The sequence below is a fragment of the Meles meles genome, chromosome 10 (assembly GCF_922984935.1).
Source record: "Meles meles chromosome 10, mMelMel3.1 paternal haplotype, whole genome shotgun sequence".
Taxonomy (NCBI): domain Eukaryota; kingdom Metazoa; phylum Chordata; class Mammalia; order Carnivora; family Mustelidae; genus Meles; species Meles meles.
In genome coordinates this window covers 30,090,975-30,109,130 of record NC_060075.1, presented here as the reverse complement: position 1 = coordinate 30,109,130, position 18,156 = coordinate 30,090,975, and the positions used below count along the sequence as shown (strand labels likewise).

At 41.1% G+C, this 18,156-nt stretch overlaps 1 protein-coding gene across 2 annotated transcripts in view; it reads right to left on the bottom strand.

The window, feature by feature from the left end:
• TSPAN12 (tetraspanin 12) overlaps nt 1–17,786 on the bottom strand; it is a 62,553-nt gene extending 44,767 nt beyond the window's left edge. The window contains exons 1-5 of one of the 2 annotated variants that reach the window (XM_046020790.1): nt 17,670–17,786; nt 17,248–17,416; nt 16,161–16,296; nt 3,716–3,798; nt 2,481–2,616 (exon numbers count right to left, since the gene is read on the bottom strand). In XM_046020790.1, coding sequence (XP_045876746.1) covers nt 2,481–2,616; nt 3,716–3,798; nt 16,161–16,226 — 285 coding nt within the window. In that variant the 5' untranslated portion in view covers nt 16,227–16,296; nt 17,248–17,416; nt 17,670–17,786. Of the gene's footprint in view, nt 1–2,480; nt 2,617–3,715; nt 3,799–16,160; nt 16,297–16,469; nt 17,115–17,247; nt 17,417–17,669 lie in introns of those variants that run through there. The other variant, XM_046020791.1, reaches the window with a different exon arrangement.
• Nucleotides 17,787–18,156: the final 370 nt, after the last annotated feature.

The following is an 18,156-nucleotide window of genomic DNA, read 5'->3' as shown; positions in this document are numbered from 1 at the left end:
TTATCACTAGTTGATGTATTTGCTTATATTTCTTTTTTTTTTCCATTTTATTTATTTTTTCAGCGTAACAGTATTCATTCTTTTTGCACAACACCCAGTGCTCCATGCAAAACGTGCCCTCCCCATTACCCACCACCTGTTCCCCCAACCTCCCACCCCTGACCCTTCAAAACCCTCAGGTTGTTTTTCAGAGTCCATAGTCTCTTATGGTTCGCCTCCCCTCCCCAATGTCCATAGCCCGCTCCCCCTCTCCCAATCCCACCTCCCCCCAGCAACCCCCAGTTTGTTTTGTGAGATTAAGAGTCATTTATGGTTTGTCTCCCTCCCAATCCCATCTTTTTAAAGATGATAATTTTCATATGGGGGTTTAACAATTTCAATATAGATCCAAACAATAAATCTGCTTGAAATCAACCCTGGTGTTCAAATAACATCCAAAGGTAAGGTGATGAGGATGGCAGTTTACTTCTTGCACCAAAATGAAGATCTGCTTTGATTCTATAATAATTACAGTTTAGTGGGTCAGTCTCCTTCTTGAAAATCTCACTCTGTTCATGCCTTCCTAGCTCCATCTTCCCTCTGAGATGCTGGCTGCTCCTACTCGCACTGTTCTAATGTCCTGTCCATTATTCGATTTAATAAACATTTATTAAAGCTACAGGCAAGGTGAATAGTTCATACTATCAAGTTGTTTGTAGATAGTTTGAGCTGGTTATAAAAATATATATATAATTAGGGAAATGCACTAGGCTTCAAAGATTGAGAAGCATCTACTAGAGACATCAGTAAAGGCCCAATGAAAATGGGCTTGGCAGTCTGAAACATTGAGGTTTGGATCAAAGCTCCACCCATTATTGCTGAGTGACTTCAGACAACTTACTGAACATCTCTGAACCTCATTTATAATTATCTACCTCTGATGATTGTTACCAGGTTGAAGAAATGAAAGATCATACAAAAATGTTTTACATAATGTGAGAAACATTTGTAAGCACTTAGGAAAAGGCAGCAGCTATAAAGTAAAATAGTGAAGCTGTTAAAAATATATTGTACTGGACAGCCATGGTTTGAATAGCATATTCTCTATTTACTAGCTAACTCAGGCAGAGCGACAATTCTGTGCCTCTTTTCCTCATCTATATCATGAAAATAACAATATCTATCTCATTAGGATTGTGGAGGAAACAAAATTGATTAATTCATATAAAACTCTTCATATAAACTACTTTATCATCATCATCTTTGTCATTATTATGGTTTCAGTCCCCCACCTCACCTTTGCATCATAAGCTTCTTTCCAGCTTCACGAACTAGACTCTCATCACAGGTAACCATGACTCTTCCTGCCTCAAGCAAAGACCAAATTAGTTCTTCATCAACTTGCTTTACTAGCATTCAAGCTGCTTAACGGAATGCATAAATGGTTCTCAAAATGTGCTCCTAAAAGTCTTTGAGGTTCTATGAAATACGTTATCCCACCCTACCCAAACCCACAGTCCAAGGACCATCCAGAATCACACAAGCTGGAGACAGGGGAAGACAGTTATTCTTAAATTGTTGTGTAAATCAGACAGCATTCTAAGATTGTGGGTTTTGTTTTTTTGTGTTTTTTTTTTGTTTTTTTTTTAAGATTTTATTTATTTATTTGACAGAGAGAGAGAGAGATCACAAGCAGGTAGAGAGACAGAGAGAGGGGGAAGCAGGCTCTGCATTGAGCAGAGAGCCCGATGTGGGGCTCGATCCCAGGACCCTGAGATCATGACAGAGCCTAAGGCAGAGGCTTTAACCCACTGAGCCACCCAGGCGCCCCTTAACTTAAATTTTTAATGTTAAAAGAGAGTTTCCTAATTTTTGAATTAGAAGTTGAACCAAAATTTTAGCATCATAGAATTTGAGTGCTGAGGGGAATTTAAGAAGCAATCTGGTCCAACTGTTTCAGAATCAAAACAAAACACAACAAAACCCACTATGATTATGGAAAACCAAGACTCCCATGTACCTGCTAATCTATGTAAATGCAGTGCTGAGATTTTAATATCTATCCTTAGTTCACCACCTGAATTTCCACATAGGTTTTTATGGCAGGTTTGTTTACAAAAAGAAGAGAGAGAGAGAACGAAGTGTTCTGTCATAACTTCTTTGTTCTAGTCCCGAGGGGCCTGTCCAGGTGGTAATAAGGTCCATGACACAAGGAAACAACTCATACTTTCAAATGAAAATCTCAATACATAGCCTGAGTGAAATAATTAAATAGCATGCACATTTCCATACCTCATCATTTGAGTACAACAAATACGTGTGCTGAAATCATCTCTCATGGAAAGAACGCTTCCCTTCTCACAGGATGTTGAACAATTACCACAGATTAGAGAACTGCTATCACGGTTCCCTAAGCACGTAATCCTGTGCACTGATGAAAAAATAATACAGTACTGGTTGGTCTTTTCACCCGTAATAAAGAGAAGATGTAAACACCATACCCATGCAAGAAGCAACAGATTTCTTTTCACTGTTCCACAGTATCCTAACATCCCCACGATGATAAGGAAGCAGCAAACAGCAATCATGACTGGGTGAACGACAGGAAAATAAGTCAAGATGACAGCCTCCTCTACCCTGAAAGAAGAACAATGATGTCATATTACACATAAAATAAAACCGAAATGCACCTACGCCACAGTACAAGACACAGCGGAGATTCATGTTCATAATCCTTTAAATCGTCCTGCCTCAAAGCTGACGACTGTGTACCTATTTTCAAAATCACTGCGCTATCGCTGATTTGCTTGCTTGTCTTGTTTTTGTTTCATTTCGTTTAGTTTTTTTATACAAGCAGTAGCATTTCTACCTCAACTCATGTAAAATATCTTATAAGATGGGGTCCCCAATAAGAAGTCCAGCTACTATCAGCTCTGAAGCTTTAGCCTGAGGAGTGGGGGAAACAGGCCCTGCTGTATCCCAGCTGAGGAGAGTCTCTCTCCTCTTCTCTGACCTGGCCAGCACCTCTTCTGGGCCCTCCCCTGCCCCCAACCACGGATCCTCCCCCAAAATGCAAAAGACTGCTGTGTAAAAGGAAATTGGTCTCTATTAAAAGAAAGAGGAAGGGAGGTGATTTCTGCTGGAAAACTATGAAAAAATCATTAACTAGAACCGTACTAGTAAGAGTACTACAACAAAAATCAGCCATTACTGTGTGCTTAGCTCCCCTGTGTTAAGGACTTTACAAACATGTACCTCAGTCCATTCACCAGACGTTTTAGAGCCATATATGTGGAGTCCGCATTCAGTTATGAGGAAATGGAGGCTAGGAGAAGTTAAGTAATTTGCCCCTTGTGATATTAGTGGATTAACCTTTTGAAATTTGAGAGGAAAATGGCAATGTTGAGTTTGGTTTTTCCTCAGCTGAGGGGGATGAAGGAAAGAAGGTTGGCAATAGTTTTCTTACAGAAAAGTAGCTATGCTGTCCTTTACACACAAACACGATGTGGCTGCCACACTGTCCAGAAGCCAGGAAACTGGCGCCACCATACCCAGAAACGTTTTCTAGGACAAGTGGCCTACCTTAAAGAGAATGCTAGAAAACTCAAGTGTCTGTAACAAAGGTTACTGATCATGGGAGAGCATTATCATCTAAACAGCTTAGGGCAAAATGACTCAGAAACTAGGGTCTAAGGAAACCTGATGAAAGAAAGCAATCATTGATTATGAAGCCTACCTTGTTTCTGCAGTTAACGTCAGAACATTATTGAGGTAGTCCCTCATCCAAGCAGAAACTGCCAGCACACTGATGGACATTAACTGGAAAGAAAAAAAATACCAATTGGTGATAAAGGATTTATGCAACATTCCCTGCAGGATTAATCATTCAAGCAATTAAGGACTTTTTCTTACATGATCATTATGCTTTTTTCTAATTACTGTTGAGAAATTCACTATTGTTGTAAATATCTGTCATTTCATTTTGTAATCCTGTCATAGTCACTAAATAGAATGTCACCAAAGGAGGACACAGATAGCTCGACAATTGAATGGCTGATTCTAGGTTGAAGACAGGAATTGTACAAGATGAAGAGGCCACAAAATGACTAAATTATTAGATGTACATGATGAGCCTAAAACACATTATATAAAATAGCAAGGAAGCAATCAAATCCATACTATTGATGTTGCCAAGAAAGTCACAAGAGTACTTGAAAGAGTTTCCATTGGATAAAGGTCAAACAGTTTGGGCATCAAAATAACAGTAATAATAATAATAAATGCAATGATTTGAAATATCAATTACGCTAAAATCTGTGAATGGATAATAAAACTTAAAACTCACTTGTCACCTTTGTAGGATGGTGGACACTCAACTCAATATTCAGAAAACTGGTAAGAATCCAATTTTTTTTAAAAAAGATTTTATTAATTTATCTGATAGACAGAGATCACAATTAGGCAGAGGCAGGCAGAGAGAGAGAGGAAAGGAAGCAGGCTCCACTGAGCAAAGAGCCTGATGAGGGACCCTGGGATCATGAACTGAGCTAAAGGCAGAGGCTTTAATCCACTGAGCCACTCAGGTGTCCCAAGAATCCAATTTTTATCCTACATTTCCTATACAAACTAAAGAAAGAGTCAAAGACTTCATGAAAGTTTTTGTAGAATTTCTGCTAATAAATGCAGAAAGCATTAAAAGAATATTACTGTTTACAACCCTTATTGAAATAATGGATCTCTAGGCAAAGATCCTCAATGATTATCCAAGTTATTAAGTAAGTAGTTCTCAGTCCTGCCTGTGCATCAAAATCACCTAGGACTTCTTTAAAAACAAAAAAACAAGAACCACTCTGGATGAGCCCAGAACCACCCTGGATGAATTCTTGAAAGTAGGGCAAAGACATGAGAAATGTGTAAGGCTCCGCAGATGTTCTAATGTGTAGTCAGGGCTGAGAACTGCATAATGTGAAATATGCATAAAACTGCATAACTTCTAGAACAGGGAGATCAGGCTGAAGTAAAATACCGGCCCCCACTGATTAGTTTTAGTATTACAAGAAGAGATAATGTGTCTCCCCCTACAAAAGCGAGGCAATCAGAAGGCATTTTTACCAAATTGAAGTATTTTTACCAAAAAGTCAAACCTGCATCTACCCAAGCCTCCAGCTCTAATTATCAGTTTATGGGAAACACAGGGAAAAGTGGCTAAAAGCCACTGTGGGGATGCACTGAGCAAAATCAAGAATAGGAAAAATAATCAGAGGACAAATGATCTGGTTTCTTTAATTTAAAAAACTGGCCATGTGGGAAAAGAAGAGGGAAGGAGAAACTATTATAAATTAAAAGAAATTTAAGAGATTACCCGAATGACCTGGTTTAGCTCCCGATTCAAAACAGCCGCAGAGAGACCTTTATACGACAGAGGATGTTTTCACATGACTGGGTACTTGAAAATGTTAAGTTGTTGTTTTAGATAAGAAAATGATATGAAGTTTTTTTTTAAAGGATCCTTATGTATATGCTTTATATTTTCCATACTTAAAAAAAAAACAACACTTTTTTTTAAAGCAACAATGTAGAGCATATTCAAAAAGAGTCTTCCTGGGAAGCTTTTCAGAAAGTCGAACGTTAACCCCTAAATTCTGAAGGTCTTTCCTATTTAGATGGAAATTTTTCTAATGTGCGCCTTATCCTTATCTTAAGAACTTAATTTGACTTGAATTTGATTTTTCATTTCTGGCATCTTAATGAACATCAATTACCATCATGCATTATAGATTTTGCTTTTAAATACAGAAATAATGAGTATACAAGACAGGAATGGGTCTATACTACTCCAACAGTGCTCATGGAAATGCTTTCTGGATAAAGGCTCCAAGGCTAACAGAACAGGCAGATCTCTGTGACCTCTTGTACAGTGAAATATGGCTACCTGCTTGGAAAATCAGCTAGTGAATCCACTCATTCTTCATCCAGTGGCAAATATTTACTCAGTACATACTGTCTGCCTTGTATTGTCTGTAGTAGATTTGGAGACCCAACAATGAATAAGAGATGCTGGATCTCAGCCTTTGTGAAGCTTCTTGTGGGACACAAGGAATAAACAGACAAGACAGATAATTACAGACTACAAATAGTACGATGCAGCACAGAAAAATGAAGTGATCTGTTCAAGGTCTTATAGACTCTAAATGGCAGAGCAGAGATTCAAATCCAAGCCTTTGGTCTTTGGAGCTTTAGGCTTAGTCACTAAGTACTTTCCACGTTTAGAAATGAGCACATTAATTTCTACAGGGAGGAGACTAGCCTGCACAGCATGCAGGGTTCTTTTTTGAAAAGGGGAGGGATTGAATGGGAGTAGTCTGTAGTGGCCAGGCTAAGCCTGAATGTCTTAACTATATTCTTTGGTGAAGAGAGTCTCAGGGGTCAATAGCTTAAAACAGAGTAAGGATCCTGGGACCACAGTGCAGAGAAGAATAAGGCCAGTTATTACTACCCTCACTTCTGATGGGATAAAAGCAGATGATAAACTTAATAAAAGTTACCCAGTGGGTCAAACACAGTTTATTAAGCATGCTTCTAGCTTCTGTGAATTCGATGCTTTACCATCTGTTCTGTATGTTCGGGCTGGACACACCTTGGCCTGAACAAACTGATAATGTACCTGAGCCACGCTGCCTTGGCAGCCCATCCTCTACCACCCTCGGGAGGAGTCTTTCTCCCAGGTTCTCACTTCCCATTTTCCAATACAAACCAACCAATCCAGACCCCACACCCCAACCACCTCTGTTAATGCGTTGTCTCCCTCTGGGCCACTCTACACCTGCTATAACCACCCCAAGGTCTAGGTGCCAGACAATCGAGGAGAGCCCCTGTACCCCAGACGCTGCTGAAAGTATTTAAACTAGACAATCCCAAACCTACTTACTTTGTCTGGCCTGTTCCTTGTTTTTGTTCGTTTGTCTGTTTGTTTGTTTGTTTATTAACGTATAATGTTGGTCTGTTCCTTATTGATGTAACCACAGTAAAAGTACAAGGCCAGTCCCTCTCTTTTGGTCTTAAGATGGACCCCAATGCTTCCCCTCTCAGCCCTTGTGATGAGACATGTACTGTCTTGCACACACTATCTGAGTATAATAAACTATCTTTTCAATGGCAGTCATCTGATCTGTTGGCTTCTCCATACCTAATAATAATAGAACCTATTAAAATGCACAGGGCAAGGAGGGTACCTGGACCACATGACTAAACCTGAACCTACGTGTTCTCCCTCTACTTGGCTGTATGTGGACCTTTAAATACCTTGTAAGTTTCATGGGGGGACAGGAAAGTCTATTAATGTGCTTTTATTATTTTTTAATTACCTCAAATTCTTTTTTTATTTTTTAATACTTTTTTTTAAAAAGATTGTATTTATTTATTTGACAGAGAGATACAGTGAAAGAGGGGACAGAAGCAGGGAGAGTGTGAGAGGGAGAAGAAGCCTCCCCACTGAGCAGAGAGCCCAATATGGACCTCGATCCCAGGACCTTGGGATCATGACCTGAGCCAAAGGCAGACCCAACAGAATGAGCCACCCAGGTGTCCCTAATTACTTCAAATTCTTGCACAATTATAAATAATTCCTTTCTTTATCATTCTTTAACGTAATAACTCATCTTGGTTTCTCCATCTTCTAATTTCTTATAGGCTGTTTAGCCAATTTTCAATACCATAGTTCTGAGACAGGTATCAATAAATTAACAGATTCTTTATTTTGGCATAGTCTGTTATCAGTGGTCATTTATACACTGTTCTTCCATTTATAACAAAAAATGTGTAATTCTTCCACGTGGTATATTCCAAAACATTTCTGGCAGCATAGAATGGTTAAGTGCATGGGTTTTGAAGTAGTTTTTCCATTCAAAAAATATATACCAATCAGCTGCTCTTGGCCAGGTCCTTCATGATGTGCTGGAGATACATGGATAACAGCACGGCAATAACCGGCACCATCTCTAGGCTATGGTGAAATTTACTAAAAGGACACACATTAGCCAACCCATCAAAGATGTAAATGTGTAACTGCAAACTGTAGTAAGCCCTGGGAAGGAATAATACGAGTTGCTCTAAGCCTCCTTTGTGGGATGCCTGACCTATTCCATGGAATCAAAGGGACATCTCTCAGAGACAAAGATCTGATGGTTAATTATCAAGTTCATTAGGGAAAGAGTGATTGAAAAAGTACATTCCAGTCGGAAAGAAAAGCAAAGATCCCAGGGTGGAAGACAGCATGACAAGCTCAAGGAAGGGAAACGGGCATGTGGTAAGAATGAAAAACCAAGCAGGGACCAGATAATACAGACTTGGAGGCCATTTAAGGCATATGGGCTTGGCCATAATGATTGTAAGAAACCACCAAATCCAAAAGCCTTGGTTGCAATTCCACGCTTGCCCCTTTTTAACTCTATGACTTTGGGTATCATTGAATCTCTCCTAAGCCTGTTTCCTCACATACAAACTGCTATGATAATAAGCCCAACTTCACAGAGGATTTATATGATGAAAAGAGTAGGATTCTTCTGTATATTACCTACTACTACCTCAAGTCACTTTTGACCTCAGGGGTTTCTCTTAATCTTTCTCAGTCAGTTTAAGAGACGACTCCTAAATCAGTTCAGAAATGGAATCTTCAGCTATCTAAAGGTCTAGCAAACGGATCAGAATAAAGCTCCGTGATACAGCTACCTACTGGACTTGCATGGCCCTTCTCAGTTTTGACATCTCTGAAACTGAACTCATTTCCATTCCTCTCAAAACCTCTGGGTCCCTCCCATTGTGTTTCCTATCTCAGTAAATGGTATAATCAACGCTTCAATCACAGAAACTGGCAACTTGGCAGACAGCCTGAACCTCTCCCTCTTCCTCAGTCCTACAACTAATTACTTTCAAGTCCTACAGATTGTTCCCCCACCATGGCTGGTGAATTCCTCCCCTCTTCCTGCCACTTCTGGCAGGTTCAGGCCTTCAGTCTCTTGCCAGGTAATTACAACCACTTTCTGATGAACTCTCCGGCTCACAGATTCCACATCAAATTCGCCCTTCAGTAGCTTCAGGAAACACAGATGGAGTTCTGCTTATCCAGCTCCCCCAAGCTGCCCCTCGGGCACCTTCTTGGCTCTCACTTCCACTACCCCCCACTCTCTCCTAGAGAGTCAAATTTAAATGCTTCAGGAGGGCACAGAGTCCCTTTTCAATCACCTTGAAACTGTCTCTTCAATCTGCTCGCTACCAGCTCCTTCCCACATGTATTCTGTACTCAGATGACAAAAAGCTGTTTGCGCTTCTCCAACATGCACCAAGCAGATCTCCCCAAGCCCCTGTGTCTTTCCCCGTGCGGTTCCCTCTGTCTGGGATGCCTCTCCATCCCCAGGAGCAGAGTAGAGCAACCCTAGCCATCAAGACCAGCTCAAATAGCTGGCATGTAAACATCTTCTCCCTACTCCCTCCTTCCCCACAGCCAGTGCTCTTCGACAGACTTCTCAGAGCAATTTTCGAGTGCTTTCTGTTTTCACCCACCCATCTCACTCCACAGACCACTGCTTACAGCCCATCACTAAGCAGAGTACCAGGCCTGGCAGTGAGGTCCAAGAGATAGTCGATGAATGAATGAGAAATAATTAAAATAAAGAGAATTCATTTCAACTTGCTACATGAGAACATCAGCAAAATTAGGAGATGCTTTAAGAAGAGCTAAGCTTTGTACCACTGGAAGTTTTCCAGGAAGAGAGATGCTTGCTGAATTACAAGACTGAAGATTTATATATCAGGTCAGAAGCTGGTTTAAGTGTTCTCAAGTGTCCTTTAAACTACAAACTTCTAGTTGACTCTACTGTTCTTTTGCACAGTAGTTACCCAAGCATGGCAGTCGTGCCTAGAACATTAGTCAAAATAAATAATATCAATCCAAAGCCTTATCTTATGGCAAACAAGCAACTCTGAGACTAAACTGTTTTTTATTATGACATGATTTCCAGCTACATTAAATATCTGAGAACAGTTTCTTTCTCAAGGAGTGATGTTACTCACTGGGGTTGAGATTATCAGAGCTGTTAACATACAGAAAGCATGCTATACCAAGAAACTATGCTAAAATGAAATGAGGTCACTTCAATACTAACATTGATGCTATTGAATCTAGAAGCACAAATTATGCAAGCCATTCAGGACTCCTTATTAATAATAGTTTTCTACTAATTTCTAAATTAAAATAAAATAATTCTTCAACTCTCATTCATCATGATTAAATGATTAGGAACACCTTGCTATCATATGTAACTAGGCATATAACTCCTTATTACATTTTCTCCACCATTGTAAAATATTGTTTGTAGTTCAAGGAAATGTTTAGAAAATAACACAAATATTGCTTTAGAGAAATATATTTAATATACTACTTAGCAGGACATTTGCCACATTCTGTCTTGCAAAACATTTAGAAAATGTTAGCTCTCAACAAATATTTATACATATGAAATTTGCTGTGTTGGAAACATATTCCGGTTTTGCTCAAATCTAATTATGTAAAAATAAGGATTGCATCAAGTTCTTTTCTAAATCAGAATTTAATGCGTGTGCACATTCCCTAAATGTATTGTGAAGTGTACGCCTATAGTTTTCACCAAATAGCTAGGGCATAGTCACAAAAGAGAATTTTAAGTCCTTCAACTGTCTGCCATCCATAACACAGAGTCTCATATAAGATAACAGTGACACCAGTAATTTCTATTCTAGGCTGACAGATGTTTAAAACCACCACCTGAATTTTCCTTTCTATGTTAAATCTGGCAGCAAAGAGCAGAATGCAGAAGAGAGATGGGGAATTTAGTTACAGTTCGATCTCTACAGAGAACCTAGACAAGTAATTCAAACTTCTGGAACCTTTGTTCATCCTGAAAATGGAGAACTGGACTAGGCAATTTTAAAATCCCTTTTTGTCTTAAAAAAAAAGGGGAGGGGGTTCAAGTTGTGATTTATTGAAATATAAAGGTAAACCAATCCTCAATTATTTGGAGCCTGGCAGCCCAATGTCAGTACCCATCGGGTCTGCAGTAGGGACGTGCCCCGAAGAATCCCCCGTGCCCTTCTCCAAAGGGTGGTCCTTATGAACCATGTGATGGCTGACCTTTGCTCAGCAGGGGCCACACTATATAAAAAGCATGTAACAGCTTTGCCCCAAGACCAAACTTTATATAAAGTTTATTTTGAAACAGCAGTAACATTTGAGGCGCCTGGGTGGTGCAGTCGGCTGAGCAGCCTACTCTTGGTTTCACTCAGGTCATGATCTCAGGGTGGTGGGATTGAGTCCTGCGTCAGGCTCCGTGCTCGGCCCAGAGTCTGCTTGAGATTCTCTCTCCTTCTCCCTCTGCCCCTCCTGCTCCTGTGTATGCTCTCGCTCTCTCTCAAGAAAATAAATAAATATTAAAAAAAAAAAAAACTAACATTTGTTGGAAAGCTCTCCCCTATCCCTTAGAATTAAAGAAAATGTCAATGACTTTCAGAATATAAAGTCAGGGCATTAATTTTAAAAAGTCGTATTTCTATATAACTAAATAAATGCCACGTGGACACAAATGTCCTCTTGCCAAGAATCTCTTTAGGGTCTGCTATGAGCCAAACAATTAAGGTTCACCACCTATGGCCAAGGAAAAAGAAACATAACATTGACCTTCTGCTGTGACATTTACCCTGCATATATCCCCAAGTGTGAACTAGAGTCCCTGTCCATTGCCCAGGTTTTCGTTAGAGAAGTTTATCTCTACTGCTACTATCTTTAGTAATGGTAGGTGAAAAGCAATGGCTTTTATAGGACTTAAAAACTAAAGATGAGATATTGTATTTTTATAAAATAATAAACAAACATATTTGATAAATGTTAAGTGTTCATCAATGGCAGGAACTTCCAAAAACAACTGTATTTATCCATATTTGTAACAGCAGAAAATTGCCATCTATGAATGGCAAGGGTTTATATTATAAAGCCACAGAAGCTGTCTTTAAATGGAGGAAAGCTTTTATTTACTTAAATAATATGCCATTTAAACAGTAAAAGTGGGATAAGTTCGAAGTAAAAATAACTCATTTCCTTGCTTCTTTGTGGCCAGAATGTGAATCATGGTTTCAAAAGAGTTCTCGGGGTGGTTTACTCACGTGCAGGGCGTCCCCAGGGACTTCTCCCATGACAAACCCACAACACTCATGAGAAACCCAGAGGGTCCAATATCTGTGCGCCAACTCCAGTTCAGCTGTATTGGGATCAAGCTTCTTCAAAACATGCAAAAGCCACTCAACAGAGGGCAAATCGAGATGACTGGATCCATAGTAATGGAGAAAAAGCAGTGCATTTGTGACCTACTTGCTTCCTCTTAGGTCCATGTCTCATATTTAAAAGCATACTCAAAAGGAAAACCACTCTGTTTAAGTTTAGCTCTCAGAACAGCAAAATAAAACTGTAGAGGTCCTCAGTTAAGATTTAGTTTTCTTTTCCCTAACATCCTTTGGGTAAAGAAAGGGAGATGGTAGCAATATAATAGAAAATAGATAGGGAGAAAAGAATTTCAAAATGCCAAGTGAGGAGTAAAAGGCGACAGCTTTTGATCCCAGAGGTTATAAGGGCAGGCTTCTTGGTTCTGCAAAACTTGAGGCAAGAAAAACCCCTCTGCATACTCCGAATGTGAGGTCTATTTAAGAAGTTGGGCTTATATGCTACACTGGTTTATTCTGCTTCTGATTCTAGTGACAACTCAAAGCAAGGACGGGTTCCTTGTTCTGCAACATGTGGCACTCAGACCAACAGCATCACAGAGGAGCTAGAAAAGCAGCCTTCCCGGCCCAACCCCGGAGGTCCCGAATCAGAATCTGCATTCTGACAAGATGCCCAGGTGACTGGTTTGAGAAGCGCTGCTCCAGTGGACTTGGAATGAGGAGATGGACAGCTAATCCCTTCCTACGGAGTGCGTCTGCCTCTCCACCGCAAGTAAATTCCCCACTGTGTCCAGCAGTACAACTTCTATCAAACCTTGGAGGAAAAAAATTTGAACCTTGAGTCTCTGTTCTGGCACTTACTAGCAAGTTACTGAACTTCTCTGAGCAACCTCTGTTTACCCCCCACAAAACAAACAAACAATTTTCCGGGGCTGTTATGAGAATTAGATGCTTGAGTACTGTAAGAAAGCCCAGGAATGCGCCTGGCACAAGGCTGAAAACAACATCTGACTCAGTAAGGAAATACAGCATCTGCAAACATTGTTTTAACACTGAAAGAATAATGCTAATTCTCCCAAATTTAGATGTACATTTCATACAATTCCAACAAAAACCCCAACAGATATTTTTAATCATATAAAATAAGCTTAAAGTCCATAGGCAAAAAGAAACCTTAATGGAAACAAGAAAGGTGGGTGCTTTGAAAGAACAGAGAAAATGAAAGAATATTTAAAATCCTAGAGAAAAATTCTACTAAAAACAGCATATGAAACTTTGTTTAACTATTATATAGTAACAACACAAATGAAATCAATGGGCAAACAATAAGGCATACTATATGGTAAATATGAAATATTTAATGAATATGAATCATGAAATGAAATAATATACATGAAATATATATAGGTCTAAAGAAAGTTATGTTAATGCTCAACTGCGGGTGGGGGGGGGAACAAAGTAGCAGTCAAATAATACTTTAAACCTTTCCAATTGACAACAACTAAAAGGTGCCTATAGACCAACAAGATGACAACAAATATTTGTGCGCATATAATGGGGTTGTCATTTTTGTTCTTCTTCCTAAGGAACAGATTCCCATTACAGGAGTTCTGGGTCAGAGAAATGGTAGTGGTATTAATCACAAGAATAACAATTACTGCTATTCCTAACACAGGCACTCCTTTGACCAAGCAATCCACTTCCTGATAATCTACTTGAGCGTCATTACTGCAGGAAGAGTGGTAACGACCGAAAATACCACTATCTACTGTCACCACTACCACACAGGGAGCATCGTTAAATGCAACTGTACAAGCACTATGCATATTTTAACTCTAATCCTCCCGACAACTCTAAAAAACTTTCATCCCTGTTTCATCCCTATTTCACTGAAGCATTAAATGTGCCTGGTCAGTGTAAGAACTATATGAAGATTAGCTATTTTGTTTTTGTTGATACTGGGTACGCTCCAAAGTAGCAATCCCATTCCTGTGACTAAATGAGAAAGACAATTTAACAACAACAACAACAAAAATTGGCAATGTACATATAAATGTACATGAATGCGTATATGTGGACAGGTATGAGTAAATACATCTTTGTATGAAATAAAGAAAAACACAGAGGGATCCATACGATGCAGTTAACATGGATTATTTTGCTGGAGGGAAAGTTGGCAGAAGAAGAAAGCTGGAGAAAGGAGGAAGGGATCTTAATAAATAAATATATCAGAACATGCACATAGAAAGTGAGAAAGTTAAGTACAGGATAAAAACAAGGACATAACATTTTACATTCTTCAGAGATAGAACAAGCCCTGGAGGAATTGAAGGAATAAATTTTTTTAAGCAAATTCATTACTCAGAAGAGTGATACATTTGTTAAATAATTGGGATTCCCCCCCATAATACAGATTATTAAGAAAATCCAAATCATCATTCTTTGGACAGCAACAACAAAAATCCTAGTAATTCCAAGATTGAGAATTCAGTAATTATCCACGTAAAGGCACTATCTTGGAGCAAGAAGACTTAGTGGCGCTCCTGATACTGTCACCATTGGGCCATTTAACCTCTGGTCAGCCATTAACCTACACTTAGTTTTCTCATTCACAAAGTAAAGAAGTTCAACAAAGTCATCTTTAAATCTCCTTTTAGTTATAAAAATGTGATGATTCTAGAATCAAAAAGCATAAAGCAGAAAAGTGAAAAACTAGTAAATAGAAGTGATATTATACATTAAAAAAAAGAAAGTTCAAAATCTTAACCTTATGGCTAAGTAGGTAATTAAATGACCCATTGAAAAAGGTACATATTTAGAATTGAAAACTGCAATAAGATTGATTAGTGATTTTACGTTTCCAAGTGGTGAATTTAACTATTTGATGCTTATTCATTTTCCTGTAGAGGGGAAAAAAATGATGCCCGTTTAGGTTATCTTTCAGATTACTCACTGAAGTAAACCTTAATTTGTTACTTTAAAATGGAGGCACCCATAGGAATTAATTCAAACCAAAATTTCATCCTCTAGAGACCACAGTTACCTCTTATGAAAAGAGGCTGGCAAACGCTAGCCAGTCAGTCACACAAATAAATCACACATTAATATTTCTAATAGAAAATGATGAATTATTAATAGAACACAAAAGTGGCAAAAAATGATCCGCTTAAGTATGACAGCTTCTCAAAGCATCAGTTTTAATTTTTATATTTTCCACATAAGTTTTATAAATAATAATGTGATTATTAATAACAGATAATGAAAATTTATGCTTGGGTGCAAAGCCTAGAAAGTCACTAGCTCAGACAGCATAAAGATTTCCATGAGCTTGTTAAATTTTATGTATTTTATTTCCTTAAATGGTTATGGGATTTTCCAAAAGCATACACAAAATTCCTTAAAACTTTGCCAACTTAGAAATAGTTGCATGAAAACCACCTTTTCAGGCTGTATGGAATCTCCTAGAAAAATTTACCCGGTCCTTTGATAGGATATCTGTGTACGAATTCCTACAAAAACAGAGCAGGACTCCTTGCCCCAACCAAATTTTATAGGCTAGTATGAGGTAAGGAAACAATTTATGGCTTGGACAGTTATCTGAAATTCCTGAAAACAAACAGTTCCCTAAGTAGTATGGCATAATTTTCTTATCTGCAAGCACAAGCACGTGCATTTATTTATATCCCTAGATTAACTTCAAGTCTAATTTTACTGCCACCAGTATCCAGGCGTCCATTTATTTTTTTCTAATTACGAATGGCACTTGAGCTAGATCAAAGGCATTTTAAGGTCAAAATTGACTTCTCTGAAAAGTAGAGGGTGCGATCCTATGTAATTAATTAATGCTTAGCCATGCCCTTTGGCACATTAAGTGGTAGCTGTAAGAAACCGAGTCCAGCCGTCCCCACCTGTTGGTACAGAGGAACTGCTCGACTTACCCAAAAAAGCAGATTGAGGGCATAGAGAAGGCAGCGCAGGCACTTCACGGAATCTTCTCTGGCCATTGTGAGCCCCGAAAGGGAAAAGCCCCATCCTTTCACCACATCCTACTCCCACCGGCCAAGCAGCGGCGACCTGCAGGGGCAGGGAGAACAGGGGACTTATCACCGCGCTCCGCACCCCCAGCCCATCCCTCCTCCGCCCGCCCTCAGCCGGGTGCCGAGTCTGGTCCTAAGCCTAGGAGGTCATTCGAGACACCGCTTCATCGAAGATCATTTGTTAAAGTTGTAATTGTAACGTAAACTCGCCTAAAGTTCCAGACTGGCTTCGGATAACACCTGCTGAGAAGAGAAAAGACTGACTCCCGGATGAATGAAGGCACACAGTGAACTCCCGTTCTCAGGGGACGCGCGGCGGTGTCCTCTGCATTCTGATGAGACGCTCTTGAAAACCTCCCTCAGTCCACGCCCCTCCTCGGGGACAGCTCAGCTCAGAACTGTCCCCAAGGTTGGAAACCACACTATCCCCGGGAGACGTCAGAGGCGCCGCCGTTGAGTCCGCGGGTGCAAGTGTCCCTCTCGTTAGGACAGCTCCTGCGTCCCCCAACTCCGCATCCCCCACCCCATCCGCAGTTCGGGTGTGAACACAGGGCACTGGGGGGGGGCTGCGGCGCTGAGCTGGGATTCCGCCCCGCGACTAGGGTTTCTTTGGGAGAACGTGAGAAATGGTGCTTCGGCCGGGAATGATGGATTAGCCCGGGGCGGGGGCGGGGAGGGGCGCCGGGGAATTAGGGCCGGTGCAGCTGTGCAGACGCCGGGTTAGTCACTCATGTCCCCCTCCCCCGGCCCCGGCCGCTGCCGCGACCCCGCGCTCCGGGCAGCCAGAGCAGCACAAAGCCGAGCGCGGTCCCCCCGCCCCGCCACCGCGTCCGCGTCCGCGCGCCCCCGGCAGGGCGCGGGGGGAAGCGCCGGCTGCGCGGAGCCCCACGGCCAGCCTCTAAGTAGTTTAGCACACAGCGCCAGGGACAACCGCCGGCGGGCTGGAGGGACAGCCGGCTGGAAAGACGCGAGACGTGCGGCCACTCACCGTCGGCGCTGGGCTCCGTGCCCCACTCCCGGCGGGGGACGGTCGGGGACGCAGTGCGGGGGCTCATCGGGGCAGGGACGCTCCTCCCGGGGAGCCGAAGGGCTGCATTGGCTCAAGCAGAAGACGCTTCCTTCTCTTCCTCTCCCCCCGCCGCCGCCGTCGCCGCCTCCTGGGAAAAAGAAAAAAAAAAAAAAAAAAAAAAAGAGTCCTGGGCAGCAGTTGCTGGAAAGTCTCTGTTAAGCCACCTCCCAGCGCCGCTGTCCCTCCCAAGTCCTCGCCAAGTCCGGACGAGGCAGCGGCGGCAGCCAGGGCCAGCTGCACAAACTCTCGGCGCATGCTCCGGCCGCTGGCTGCCCCGGCTGGATCCGAGTGGGTGTTTCTTGTCCCTTCACCCGGCGTGAGCCCCCGAAGGGACGCCTCACCTCGACGAGACACGGTCCGGAAAGAGAGAAAGCCTGCGGACTTTGGGAAGGTCCGCTCATCGAACCCCTTTAAAATGGTGGTGTCCGAGGAGGGGAGGTTCGGTTATAACCATAGGGAAACAGGCTTTTATTATATGAAAATATTTGTGTTTGGGAAGGGGGGGAGTGAAGGAGTGGCCCAACGCAATTCCTGCAATGAGAAACTAGTTTTCACAACCTTTCTGGAACCACCCCCTGTGATTTGTCACTAACATGGTGCCCTATGATCCTTCTTACTGCTTTGTTGCCCTCCTGGTTTAAAAAAACAAAAAAACAACAAAAAACAAAAACAAAAACTGTTCTTTCCCACTTCCATGGTGCACTGATAGAATTTATGTAAACACCAGAGTGGACTTGTCCCATTCTGATATGCAGAATAGAAAGAAACGTTTTTTTGTTTTTTGTTTTTTTTTTTAAAAAAAAACAACGTTTTTTAACTCTCACAAGT